This window comes from Rhinopithecus roxellana, chromosome 9 (genome assembly GCF_007565055.1).
Source record: "Rhinopithecus roxellana isolate Shanxi Qingling chromosome 9, ASM756505v1, whole genome shotgun sequence".
Classification (NCBI taxonomy): domain Eukaryota; kingdom Metazoa; phylum Chordata; class Mammalia; order Primates; family Cercopithecidae; genus Rhinopithecus; species Rhinopithecus roxellana.
This window is the reverse complement of record NC_044557.1, coordinates 57,651,895-57,666,784: the sequence shown is the minus strand read 5'-3', so window position 1 is coordinate 57,666,784 and position 14,890 is coordinate 57,651,895. Positions and strand designations below refer to the sequence as shown.

The 14,890-nt window shown below is 36.2% G+C and overlaps 1 protein-coding gene across 2 annotated transcripts in view; it reads right to left on the bottom strand.

Moving 5' to 3' along the window:
• Positions 1-666: 666 nt before the first annotated feature.
• The window catches only part of TMEM67 (transmembrane protein 67), a 65,109-nt gene continuing 50,885 nt past the window's right edge, over positions 667-14,890 (bottom strand). For both annotated transcript variants that reach the window (XM_010358626.2, XM_030938030.1), the window contains 7 exons: positions 14,341-14,421; positions 13,150-13,266; positions 9,402-9,518; positions 9,193-9,297; positions 8,465-8,567; positions 2,907-3,049; positions 667-1,958 (listed from right to left, as the gene is read on the bottom strand). In XM_010358626.2, the coding sequence (XP_010356928.1) occupies positions 1,878-1,958; positions 2,907-3,049; positions 8,465-8,567; positions 9,193-9,297; positions 9,402-9,518; positions 13,150-13,266; positions 14,341-14,421 (747 nt within the window). In that variant the 3' untranslated portion in view covers positions 667-1,877. The remainder of the gene's footprint in view (positions 1,959-2,906; positions 3,050-8,464; positions 8,568-9,192; positions 9,298-9,401; positions 9,519-13,149; positions 13,267-14,340; positions 14,422-14,890) is intronic.

Below are 14,890 nucleotides of genomic sequence, written 5' to 3'. Positions count from 1 at the left end.
TATAAAGAACCTCTCTAGGTTTTGTTTCATTATGAAATGATGAAGAGACATCAAATGTTTCTAGAAAACCAGTAAAATCAGGGATATAAGATTCAAAGTACAGTGACTGGGTACTACAGAAATAGACAAAGGGTAATGAATCTAGTGAATAACTATGCACATGATCAGGAAATGTAAATTGTGACAATGTGAACAAAGGAGTTGATAGTGTATGAAAATCTGAACACATTTTTATGCATCTAACCAAAATAAAAATATCATACAAAATTAATTTAGAATGATTTTAAATGTTTTCTCTGTTTTAATTTATCAGCAAGTAAGCCAATTGATCCTTTATTGTGAAATTTAATACTTAAAAACATTTGCACTAAAATTAACTTCTTCTATGTTGAATGATGGTTGAATTTCTTTCATACCCTTCTGACTGAGAGGTTTTAAAAATCCATGCTGGTACATGTATTAATCTCTGCAGCTTTTATAAAGGCATTCCTGTACTGTGATCCTTCAGAAACTGCACTTTCAAAGACTTCCTTTTCAGTCATCCTCAAGATTCAGGGAAATGTAAAAGATTCAACTTTGGCAATGGCTGGGACCTCTGCCCCAATAATGCTATATTCCTAAATGCTACTCCATGAGATATACATTAATGAAATAGAAAACAGAAACACCAAATGTTTTAGTATATATTTTCAAATGAGAAAATATAAACAATATTTATACAGTATTCCATTTTAAGTATTTACACAGCATTAACATAGAAAGCAGTGAGAAACATGATACATTTACAGTTTTTTGTTTTTGTTTTTTTCTGAGACAGGGTCTTGCTCTGTCGTCCAGGCTGTAGTGCAGTGGTGCTATCTGGCTCACTGCAGCCTCCATCTCCTGGTTTCAAGCAATTCTTGTTCCTCAGCCTCCCAAGTAGCTGGGATTACAGGCCACCACATCCAACTAATTTTTGTATTTTTTGTAGATACGGGGTTTTGCCATGTTGGCCAGGCTGGTCTTGAACTCCTGACTTGAAGTGATCCACCTGCCTTGGCCTTCCAAAGTGTTGGGATTACAGACGTGAACCACAGCACCCAGCCTTACTGTTTGCTATTTACAATCTTTAAACATAATTGAAAAGCAAAACTTTGGAAGATAACTCTTAAAATATTAAGTAATTAAAATGTATAAAAAATATTGGGAAAAATGTCACGTATAATAACTTAATAAATGTAAACTATATTAGAAATGCAAATACATTGCATGGAAAGAGCATACTGACCTAATACAGGTATACAAAGGAATGAAAAGATATCATTTCATGAGATGCATATTAATCCAACAGTGAATTAATCCACTGCCAACTAGGGTAAGCAATTAGAATAAGGCAAATTGAATCAGCAATAATACAATTTAAAATTTCTAAGTAAACCTGAAAATATCTTTCAACATTTATTTAACCATAAGCACACAAAACATGAAAATATCAAACTGAAAACTAGTCTTAAACTTGGAATCAAATTACTTTGTCAATGTGAGAAAATTCAGGCAGCTCTCAGTTTATAAAATAATCCACAGAGAAAATTGATGGGGACTGTTTTAATTATCATTAAAAAGTATTATGCTGAAAGCAACATTTAGATTTTTTTTTGGCCTCACTGTCAGTGTTAATTTATTATTTACTGCATTAAATACCACACGCAATGGGAAAACAATATTTTCTGTTTTATCACATATATTCCCAAGTTATAAAAATAAATCTTTCTGCAAATAAAAAACAAAAACAGAATAGTTTGCATTAAAAGTTTTAAAAATATGGCAAACTAACCTGGTATCATGACATTTTTTTTGGCCATGATTATACTGAGTCTTTAAGTTATTTATTCAGGAAGTTAAATCAAAAATCTTTGATCCACCAATGTTTTGGACACCAAATTCTTTTGTCCTACTGTATTACGGATATATCTAAAAATCTGGAAAATTAAAACAATTCAGAATGAAAAGAAATATAAACAAAATTAAATATGCACATCAGTTAAAATATCTAGATTAAATTAGCTAATTCTCTCAACTATTTTCATGTATCAGGCATCTGAATCCCATGGTGATACATAAAATTATTTCAAGATGATAATTTTGTTCATAGTTTCAAAGCAATGTATGTTCCCATTTAGAGTAAATTCTTATGAATTAATAATACAAATTCTCTCATGTTCACAGGGATACACTTTAAAATATTTAGAAAGGCAACTTTCTTCTAAGTCTAAAACTAAGGAAACATCAAAAGAATCTACTCGTTAGGGATAGAATTTCTGCACAATTCTAGATCACTGTCAAGGACTAATAAATTGCATCTTACTTATATATACTTCTTTGACATAGTGGAGAATATTTAGTTGATAATAACACCATTTCAAGAACAGATTTGCCATTTCTTGAAATCGCTATTTCAGGGTCCACACTCATACACAAAGTTGCTTTTCATCTACACAGGTAGGGCAGGTGTCAAAGCTGCAGGCTAAAGGGGGCTTCCCTTTGGTGCTGAGCCCTGAGCTAGCTCTCCAGTGCCTGTTTTTTTTGTTACTTAACATCTGGTGGAGAGGGTGGATGGGACTCTAATTACTGTTCACTTGTAGCATCTAGGAGACTAGTAGTTAAATGTCTTCCTATAGGATTCCTCTTCCATGTATAATCAAGCAACTGATGCCCTCCACTAGACCCCAGTATTTCATTGACCCTAAAGGACAGAGTACAGTTGGTTGAAATGTTATTCCTCCTTTTAGTGGGGTTAGTCATATTCTAAACCTTTAAAAAATTGTAGTAAAAGTAGACATTGTTACTCTCTGCTATGAAAATATCTACTTCTAACATATTTCTCTCAAGAAAATGAAGGGAAATGTAGAAAAATTTTTAAAATTTACCTCTTGTTGTAGATATGTAAGGAAGGACGCTAAAATAAAATTTTGGCAAGCCAAATCCACAACACAGAAGAACAGCAGATCAAAAATAAGAAGGGTAGCTTCATTTCCATAATACAGGACACTGCTGAAAGAATAACCTTCATCTATTAAAAACGTTTAGAAAATATAAATTAGAAATTTAAAAAAGGAACAAGTCTGTGATAAATTTCTGGTGACAAAATCTGGATATTTAAAAACAGCACATTAGAAACATACTATATACAATACTTCATGGCTTACACAAAAATAAACAAAAATTTTAAGATTTGCTCATCTAAAAGAGGTTAGTTAAAAAACTCATAACACCTCCTAAAAAGCAGTTTTAACATTAGGACCAATGGTTGGTAACTGCTGGTAGTGTAAGTTTCAAAGACCAGTTAATAAATAGCCTTTCTCTATTTCTTTTTGTAACTAAAAGCTAAATTAATCTTACAAACATTCCCTGAGATAGAGTAAATTAGAGAAAAAACCCAGCAAGGCACAGAATAGTACACAGTGTTCAAGAGTTCAAGAATTTATTTCAAATAGTCCCCTTAAGGTTTTGCTCTAAGTTCTCTTCTCACTCCACTCAGCTAGGTTCTCTTTCATCCTTATTGGGATGTGAACACCCTTTTAAAAAGATTATGATGAGGCCGGGCGCAGTGTCTCATGCCTGTAATTCCAGCACTTTGGGAGGCTGAGGCAGGAGGACTGCTTGAGGCCAGGAGTTCAAGACCAGCCTAGGCAACATAGCGAGCCTCCATCTCTACCAAAAAAAAAAGAAAAAAGAAAAGCGGGATCTGGTGGTGCACACCTGTAGTCTTAGGTATTTGGGAGACTGAGATGGGAGGAGTGCATGAACCCAGGAGTCTGAGGTTATAGTGAGCTATTAATATGATTGTACCACTGCACTCTAGCCTGGGCAACAGAACAAAAACCTGTCTCTAAACAAACAAACAAACAAACAAAAAACCACAAAAGCCTGATGAAAGCTAAAGACCCTTTCACCAGGAAAAAACAAACAAACAAACAAAAAACTATACATATACAAGTCTTGCCAACAATTTCAGGGAAATCCAGAAAACCACTGAAGCAGCCTGGGGATACCCAGTTAGGAACATCTGCTTTATACAAGGGGGCATCTGGAGTGCTGGTAATGTTCTCTCTTAAAAGGGTACTAGTTACAGGGGTATATTCAGTTTGTGAAAATTCACTGACCTATAAGTTACATCCTTACAAAATATGCACATTATACTTGCATATATAATCTTAAAAATAAACCTGTTTTACATGCTGTCTCTTGGTGATTTTCTACTAACACTGCTCCAGCAATGACTTCATATGATAGCAACTCCTCAATTTATTGTGTGCTTCTACTTTCTCCTACGACCTGGTCCCTTATATTTAATGCCTACTGGATACCTCTTCCTAGATGTCCTAAAGTACCTCAAGATGCAACATACTGAAAACTAAATTCATCCTCTTTCCCTCAAAACCTGGTCCTCCCTCTGTATTGCCTCTGTTATTGAAAGGCACCACCACCCACTTAGTCACACAGCCAGAAGTCTGGATAATTTTTGACTAGTCTTTTCCCTTAACATTTCTGGCAATCCTTTCTTTTCTAGCCCCACTGCTACTGCCTTAGCTGATAGTCTCATCATCTCTTGATGAAGACGAAGATAGTGAGGCAAGGAGCGGTGGCTCACACCTGTAATCCCACTTTGGGAGGCTGAGGTGGGCAGGTTACTTGAGGTCAGGAGTTTGAGGCCAGCCTGGCCAATATGGTGAAACTCCATCTCTACTAAAAACACAAAAATTAGCCAGGTGTGGTGGCAGGCGCCTGTAATTCCAGCTACTCCGGTAGCTGAGGCAGGAGAATTGCTTGAACCTGGGAGGTGGAGGTTGCAGTGAGCCAAGATTGTGCCACTGCACTCCAGCCTGGACAACAGAGCGAAACACCATCTCCAAAAAAAAAAAAAAGAAGAAGAAGATAGAGAGATGGAAGAACACAGTTAGAAAGAGGAGGAAGATATGAGGAAGACGAAGGAAGACTGAAGGAGAAAGGAAGAAAAAAGCAGGAAGAAAGAAAGTGACTATTGTATTATTAAAAATAATAGGGCCGGGCACGGTGGCTCATGTCTGTAATCCCAGCACTTTGGGAGGCCAAGGTGGGCAGATCACCTGAGGTCACGAGTTCAAGACCAGCCTGACCAACATGGTGAAACCCCGCCTCTACTAAAAATACAAAAATTAGCCAGGTGTGGTGGCACATGCCTGTAATCCCAGCTAAGTGGGAGGCTGAGGCAGGAGAATTGCTTGAACCTGGGAGGCGGAGGTTGCAGTGAGCCAAGATCACACCATTGCGCTCCAGCCTGGGCAACAAGAGTGAAACTCCATCTCAAAAAATAATAATAATAATAATAATAATAATAACATTTCCTTTTCTGAGTGCCTGTCCATAACAGATACTTTACTGGGTTCTTTATATTAACACATAGTAACTCCACAAAACTTTTAGAGGATTGTAACCAATTTTACAAAGAAGGCATTAAAGTTCAGAAAGGCTAAGCAAGTTTCTCAAAGTTCACAAAGCCAGTAAATGGTAGAGTCAGGTTTTGAATCCAAGACCAGAAGACTTTGAAAGCTACAATACTTTTGTTTGTCTGGTTTTGTTTTACAGAGACAGGGTCTTGCTCTGCCATCCAGGCTATAGTGCTATGGCATGATCATAACTCACTGCAGCCTTGAACTGCTCAAGTGACCGCCTGCCTTGGTCTCCCAAAGGGCTGGTATTACAGGTGTGAGCCACTATGCCCTGGAGGAAAGCTATAATCCTAATGTCTAAACTATGCTGTTACAATTTTGCATCTATTTAAACTCAACTTGTAACCTACTGACAGAGTAATTCTTCCAATTTACAAATCAGATCTGCTTAGCACCCTTCAGTGATATATCCATGTTCATTAGCAGTGGTTTCTTTTTCTTTTTTTTTTCCCCGTTTTTTTTTTTTTTTTTTTAAATAGGGTTTTGCTCTTGTTGCCCAGGCTGGAGTGCAATGGCGCGATCTCAGCTCACCACAACCTCTGCCTCCTGGGTTCAAGCAATTCTCCTGCCTCAGCCTCCCAAGTAACTGGGATTACAGGTATGCACCGCCACTCCTGGCTAATTTTGTATTTTTAGTAGAGACAGGGTTTCACCATGTTGGCCAGGCTGGTCTTGAACTCCTGACCTCAGGTGATCTGCCTGCCTCGGCCTCCCAAAGTGCTGGGATTACAGGCATGAGCCACCGTGCCCGGCCCCATTAGCAGTGGTTTCTAAATCATTTTGATCATGCATCCCTATCAGAATAAGATGTTGAGCATGCAACCCATAATAGATATAATAGAAATATTTTATTAATTACTACTCCATATAAATTTAAAAATAGATTAATGGTGATTAAATTGCAAATATACACAAATAGACATTTTAATATTTTCTTCTCACACCTCCATGGATCAACTTATATACATCTTGCAGGGCAAAAAATTTAAAAAAAAATTTTAGAAACAACAGGTTTACAGGATAGAGTGAAACTCCTTAGTGTATCAGGCAAGGCCGTTGTAATTTGGTCTCTGCTTTCTTTATCTTTCAAGTACTCTCTTCCACTGTGTCCCACTTCATATCAGACTTTATAAAGTTTGAAAGTGCATAATGCACTTTGCGCACTGTTTTTGAATCCCCTTTTCCCTGTCTGCATGAATGTCTTTGCCTCCCTCTCTTACCTTAATCCTCTCGGTTGACAAACAGCTACTGAGTTTTTTGTTTTGTTTTGTTTTGTTTTTTTTAATCTCTTTTTTTTTGAGATGGAGTCTCGCTCTGTCGCCCAGGCTGGAGTGCAGTGGCCGGATCTCAGCTCACTGCAAGCTCCGCCTCCCAGGTTCACGCCATTCTCCTGCCTCAGCCTCCCGAGTAGCTGGGACTACAGGTGCCCGCCACCTTGCCCGGCTAGTTTTTTGTCTTTTTTAGTAGAGACGGGGTTTCACCGTGTTAGCCAGGATGGTTTCCATCTCCTGACCTCGTGATCCGCCCGTCTCGGCCTCCCAAAGTGCTGGGATTACAGGCTTGAGCCACCGCGCCCGGCCGCTACTGAGTTTTTAAAACTCAGTTCAAACTTCTCCATGTTGCCTTCTTCCGGCTTTACCTCATATCTGGTTAGATTTTCTATGCTCCCTTCTGTCCCCGGCACAACCTGTGCCTGTACAGACTTCTATGCCAGTACCACCCTCTTTATTCACATGTTTGCCTTCTATAGTCTATTAAACAAGATACCCAAGGTAGGGATCATTTGTCTGTGTATCTCAGACTGACACAATATCTGGCATGCAATAACATATGGGTAAATGATATCTAGGCCAGGGCATTGGTTATACCACTTCTATTCTTACTCATACAATAGGTCATCAGTCATACTACAAATGACATATATACTATCTTTTTAACATGAAACTAGGTTTAATCACTATTCCTGTCACAAATATTAGCAATTTTTACAAACTTGGATAAGATAAAAAGTTAAGTATTAAAAATTAATCACAAATGTTATTCTTCTTTAAGTGTTTCATATGTTTGGCATTAAACGAACATTCCAATAAAATCTGAATTTTATTTGTTTTACTATCTCTTCCATGTGGACTGTTGATTCTGAAATTCACCTTTTCTACTTTCTTATAGAATCTTTTATGTGTTTGTTTCCTGCTATATGACATAATAAAATAGAACACAGAAAAGAATTATAATTCATGAGGTTAACTGAGTTCATTATGTTTCCCTTTGTTTTCATGTAAAGTTGTTATTATTATTTGAAACAGAGTTTCACTCTTGTTACCCAGGTTGGAGTGCAATGGAGTGAACCCAGCTCACTGCAACCTCCACCTCCCAGGTTCAAGTCATTCTCCTGCCTCAGCCTCCCAAGTAGCTGGGCCTATATGTGCCTGCCACCATGCCTGGCTAAGTTTTGTATTTTTAGTAAAGACGGGTTTCACCATGTTGGCCAGGCTGGTCTGGAACCCCTGACCTCAAGTGATCCACCTGCCTCGGCCTCCCAAAGTGCTGGGATTACAGGTATGAACCAATGCGCCTATCCATAAAATTATTAAATCAAAAGAAAAATATCAGCTGGGCTCGGTGGCTCATGCTTATAATCCCAGCACTTTGGGAGGCCAAGGCGGGCGGATTACGAGGTCAAGACATCAAGATCATCCTGGTTAATATGGTGAAACCCCGTCTCTAGTGAAAATACAAAAAGAATTAACCGGGCGTGGTGGTGGGTGCCTGTAGTCCCAGCTACTCGGGAGGCTGAGGCAGGAGAACGGTGTGAACCCGGGAGATGGAGCTTGCAGTGAGCTGAGATTGTACCACTGCACTCCAGCCTGGGTGATAGAGCGAGACTCCATCTTAAAAAAAAAAAAAAAAAAAAAGAAAAGAAAAATATCTACAAGCACTTTTTTCTCAAACTTTGAAAATAGTTATCAAGTTCTACAAAGGGATTTAAAAGATACCATTGTAAAAGATGCTTTTTTCCATTGGTTCCATGAATTCCATTCCAAGAATTCTTTCAAGAAGCAACTTATCTTTTATAAAGTAATCCATTTCCTTATGAACCTAATTAAAAAAAAGACAGCATCATTTCAAAAACAGCAGTGAAATAAATGCTTTGCAATTAATGTAAAATCAGGCAGGAGAGAAAATGAAAAATGAATAGTACACAAAGAAAATCTGTTCTTCAAAAAGACTGAATTTACTACACTGAAACCTGTAACAAACTTCTCTATAGGAATGTTTTAAATTTTAAATGCCCTTAGTAGTATTTAGGGCTAGATATACTGAAAATCAATTTATAAAATGCTTTTCAGAAGTACAATCATAGCATAACACAAGGATTTCAATAATGAATAATACAGTAATATTTTGGTAACTGGCTAACAAAATTCCAGTGCAGACATAGTATAAGGGAATCATCATTATATTAACAGACACAGAAAATTTCATTTTACTTTTGCATAACCTAACTCTATCCCTAAGCTGTAGTTTGTTAATGCTAGAAATGTCTTTTAAAAATATGTTATTCCTAAGTATTGAATGTGACAGACAAAAGAAGGGAAGGTCCTAAGTGGGGGGGTTCTAAGTTTACTGACTTGGTTGACTTGAAGAAATAATTGACATTCCCACTTAACCTTTTAAAAACTGCATTTGATCCCAGCTTAAATATAAATGTTGACATACATACATGGTCAATGAAGGAGCCAAGAAATTTATTCATCATATGATATGCCTTTATACTCTGCTCAAAAGTATTTGCTGATGAACTCAATAGTCTAGCAGGACCATTTTTCTAACGTAAAAAAGAGAAATGAATAAATACAAAGTCTTATGTTCTTGGTATCTAAAAAACATTAAATATTGACGGAATATATCTGAACTGTACTTTATACAAACCCTTATTAGTGTCTCATGAATTCTGTCATAATGTTGTCTCATCTGGTTAGAAATTGCAATCTCAAAAGTCTGACCATCTGTGTTGGGTACCAAACCTCGCTGGCTACACAAATTTTCCTGAAAAGTTAAAGAATTTAAGTTAAGATCAAAATGATAAAAAATTTCCTGACTTAAAAAGAAAATACAGACTGTTTTTTAGCTGTTATCATGTATTACAAGATTCAGGTGCTAAGTGAAATTCACTGAAACTGTATTTGAGAAACAGATTCTACCATTATCCTAGGTTCCCAGATTTTGCTAATTTCTACTTTATTCTAATTCATACTCCCTTGCAGGTCTCTATATCATCTCCTTTGCTCTACTTTAAATAAAAAGAAAAATATATGTATATTTATCTATAATATATAAATATATCTATTTATATATTTATCACATATACATTTATATATTTAGGCAGAGCATATATATATTTTTAGGTAGAGTATATATATTTAAGTAGAGCAAAGGAGATGATATAAAGACTATATATATGTTTATTGTATATTGATATTCTTAGCTTCCCTTATAAGGAAGATTATTGCTCTTTTAATGTATGCTGAAAGGTCTTGCTTTGGAGTTAACTAGTTTTATAATTGCAAATGATCTTTTTTGTTTTCTAAACATTTTTGAGATGCTTCCTTAATTAATTCCAATAAAATGTAGTGATACGTGACCAAACAGTTAATGTTATGAACCAGATATCCATATCAATTTTGGGTTTCCCTTATACAACTTGGATCCTGACAACCACAAATATGTAAAAAATTTTTGATTTGATTGATGCGTCAAGGCTCGACTCAAGTTCTCTGGCCTACATAAAGCCTGTCTACCTACTCCAGAGGTTAATATTTTCCTTCTTTGTCTTTCTATACAGTGAAAGGGAGAATACATATAGTGAACTTCTTTATTTAAATTTTTTTTTCTTGATTAAAAACATTCATGCCATTGCAGAAAATTTACAAAATAAAGAGAAATACAAAAAGGAAAAGAAAAAAAATTACCTAGTCTCAACACCCAGAAATATAGATATATTAAGGAATTTCATTTCCAGTCTTTTTTCTAAGGGATGTACATATAAATAGCATAAAATTGGGATCACAATGACTTCTTTTTCACTTAACGTTATAGCCTGAGCAATTCCCCATGTCATTAAATATTCTTTAAAACATGATTTTACCATCTACTTAAGATTTCACCATAAAGGTAAGCCAATTTATTTAATATTCTCTAATTTTTACATACTTTTTCCCTTATAAATAACTCCTGTGATAAAGATCCTGAATTTAAGTAGCTGTTCATATTGCTAATTTTTCCTTGAGTTAACATTCATAAAATCAGTGAATTAAAGATCATGAACCTTAAAAAGCTCTTGGTATATAGGTTGCCCAAACACTTTCAAGGTCTGCATAAATTCAGCCTGCCACCGGTAGCTTTGTGGTTGCCCATTTCACTGTGTCCTTGATGCTATTAAGTATTAGCTTTTCTAAAAATATTTTGCTAATTTGAAGAGGGGAAAATCATTATTTTTATATTCAGCTCTCTGATTATGAGTTAAAATCTTTTTAGAGGTTTATTAGTGTCTATTGGTCATTTTTCCATTGAGATTTTAATTTAGTGTTTTCTTAGTGATTTGCATAACTTTCAATATTGTTATCAATATCTTTGTCATATGTATTATAAGTATTTTACTCTAATTTACCTTTTATTTATGATTGCTTGATATGTAAATGTACTATGTTAATAAAGTAACACCAATTAATATTTTTTTGATGCTTTCTATTCTTTATCCTTAGAATATCATCCTCCAGTCTGAAATATTCTTTTCTAGGTTCTTATGGCTTCATGTTTTACATTTAACTTTTTAATCATAAGGTAATTTCTAATGTTTAATCAAGTGATCCAGTTCAATGTATTAAATAAATTCTTCTCTGAAATGCCATTATCACGTATCAAATTCTTACAAGTCACAGGTATGGCCCTTAATCACGAAATCCTCTTGGTTTTTCCGCTTAAGCACATCCTATTCTCTAAAAAATTTTATTATGGAAGTTTTCCAAATGTACATAGTAGAGAGAACAGTAAACCACTCATTACCTAGCTTCAGCAATTACTAATATCTTATCAATTTTGTTTCATCTATCCTCCCAAATTTTCTTTTTTCTTAGAGTATTTTGAAGTAAAACCCAGACCACAGTCATTTCATCTGTAAATGCTTTGTATGCATTTCTAACAAGGACTTTAAAATAAATAACTACCATGCCATTTTCATACCTAACAAAATTAGTTATTCCTTAACATTTAGTCCACTAAAAGTCTCTCAGATTTTCTAAATAGTTGGTTTGTCTGAATCAGGATCCAAATAAAGTCCACACATTATATCAGATTGGTTTGTTTTTCAAACCTTTCTTATAATGTTCGTACACTGGCACCATCATCCTTCCTTTTCTTTTCATGCCATTGATTTGTCTGGAGACACTGAGTAATTTATCCTGTGAGGCAGCCTATACCCGGACCTGGCTAATTACCTTCTACGGCACTATTTAATTTGTCACTTTATCGCCTGTATTTCCTGTAAACTGGTGATTAGGCTAGAGGGTTGATTATACTCAGGTTCAGTTTTTTAGGCAAAAATACTTAATTGGTGTTATATACTTCCTACTACATCATGGCAAGAAGTGTATAGGTCAGTTATCCTTATTTTTATTTACAGGGCGTCTAAATTACGTCAACCTGATCCCTCATTATAAAGTTCCCTGTCAACAATCACTTAATTGTTTAGCATCCACTGATGATGGCAGATTACATTCATCAATCCATTAGTCGCTGCAAAATGGTAAGTTTTCTAACTTAGAATTCCTTCTACTTTCTTCTATAAAGAGGAACTTTCCCTCATGAATTATTTGGTTACTGTGAAATACAGTTCATATAGGAACTACAAGATAAAATCAGATTCTTTGCCTTTGTGGATGTTCAGGGTGAGCTGGTTCCTAGCAATTTTTTTTTTTTTTTTTCTGAGACAGAGTCTCGCTCTGTCGCCCAAGCTGGAGTGCGGTGGTGCGATCTCGGCTCACTGCAAGTTCCGCCTCCCGGGTTCACGCCATTCTGCCTCAGCCTCGTGAGTAGCTAGGAATACAGGCGCCGGCACCATGCCCAGCTAACTTTTTTGTATTTTTGGTAGAGACAGGATTTCACTGTGTTAGCCAAGATGGTCTCGATCTCCTGACCTCATGACCCACCCGCCTTGGCCTCCCAAAGTGCTGGGATTACAGGCGTGAGCCACCATGCCCGGCAGTCCCTAGCAACTTTCAAAGTGATCAATAGGCCAGGTGCGGTGACTCACGCCTGTAATCCAAGCACTTTAGGAGGCCAAGGTGGGTGGATCACCTGAGGTCAGGATTCAAGACCAGCCTGGCCAACATGGTGAAACCTCGTCTCTACTAAAAATACAAAATTAGCCAGGTGTAGTGGCAGATGCCTGTAGTCCCAGCTGCTCAGGAAGCTGAGACGGGAGGATCACTTGAATCCAGGAGGCAGAGGCTGCAGTGAGCCAAGACTGCGCCACTGCACTCCAGCCTGGGTGACACAGCGAGACTCCATCTCAAAAAAAAAAAAAGTTATCAATAAAGACTTTTTTCAAAAAAACAAATCCAAGATTTATAAGAATCCATTTCTCAACTTAAAAACAAAAAGATGTAAAACATTTTCATACCGCTTCTCTTTTAAGGTTCACATTCATTTCTTCCATATTAGTATCTGCATGCCCATGTACTGATCTACCATGAATGTAATATCCAAAACATTTGTGGGATAACAGAAACACTGATATCTATAAAAAGAGAATAAAAAGAAGCAATTAGCAACTCTTCTGCAAAACAATAAAAAATTAAGTTTTCCTTAAAATTGCTTTCTTTTTCCCAAAATAATGAAGATTGTATTATTGGGAAATATATAAAGAGGATAATACAGTAAACAAGGATAATAAGGCTTTTTTTAAAAGTGTTTGAAAAAGAGATTGAAGATATTTTCCAAGAAAGGGAGAAATAAGTCTGTGCAACATAGGGAAACTCTTTCTCTACAAAAAAAAAAAAAAAGTTGAGTTGGTGGTGGTGCACACCTGTGGTCCCAGCTACTTGGGAAGCTGAGGTGGGAGGATTGCTTTAACTCAGGAGGTCAAGGTTGCAGTGAGCTACGACTGCACCACTGTACTCCAGCCTGGGTTACAGTGCGAGACCTTTTCTCGAAAAAAAAGAAAAAAAAAAAAGGAAAAGAAGAAACAGCGTTGATATACAAACAATTTTCAGGGGTGCTGGAATTAATGAACTACTTGGCAGCATAAGAAATTCATAATTAAGAAACTGTAAATAAAGATAAAAAAAACAGGCTGGGCACAGTGGCTCACACCTGTAATCCCGGCACTTGGGGAGGCTGGAGGCAGGTGGAGTTCAAGACCAGCCTGGCCAACATGGTGAAACCCCATCTGTACCAAAAATACAAAAAAAAAAAAAAAAAAATTAGTCCAGCAGAGTGGTGTGCACCTGTAATTCCAGCTACTCAGGAGATTGAGGTGTGAGAATTGCTTGAACCCGGGAGCCAGAGGTTGCAGTGAGCCAAGATGGTGCCACTGCACTCCAGCCTGGGTGACAGAGCAAGACCGTTTCCAAAAACAAACAAACAAACAAAAAAGATGAAAAAACTAAGGCAGTAAATATTAACTTGTAATATTATTAAAATATTAAAATTATATAATATAAAAATTATAATATCTCTGGAATTAACAACCAGTGGAAAATTGGACCAAAAATTCAATCATACCAAATCACTTTTAAAGCCTCTCTTAACAAACTCATGACCTTTAAAAAGGGAAAGTAACAGTTGCAAGATGAAGTCAGAAAGTACTTACATTACTCATAGAGCATAAATCAACAAACTGTCGAATTTTATCTTCTATAAATCTCTCATAAAAGACAGCAAAGAACACGATCTGAAACATTAAGCCAAGTTTATGTTTATTAGCTTTTAGGATTTTAATTTTCTGTTACAGCAACAGTGCAGTATCTTAAGAAAAAAAAGTTCCAACCAAAAGCACAGTGGTCTTTAACAGTTCCTATGTGATAAAGTCCTACTTATCATTTCTGAGTCTTCTGTCGAAGGGAGGAGGATTTTGAAATTGTGTTGAGTCATTGAGGGAACCTATTTTGAGTTCTGAAAACTTTCTGTGTCATTAAAACAAGCTATGACAAACATGTGGGAAGAAAGAAAAAGTCTTTTAAAAATGTAGGACAAATCAATGCATCGATGGTCAGATTTATGTTTGGTTTTGTCATTTTGCTCATCTAAATTCCAAGACATGAGAAAATTCTCTACTTTTCAAATTAATTTTCTCTGCCAGAACAGCACATAAAAAGCATATATCTAGTATTCTGACTATAAAGTATTAAAAATTCATATGG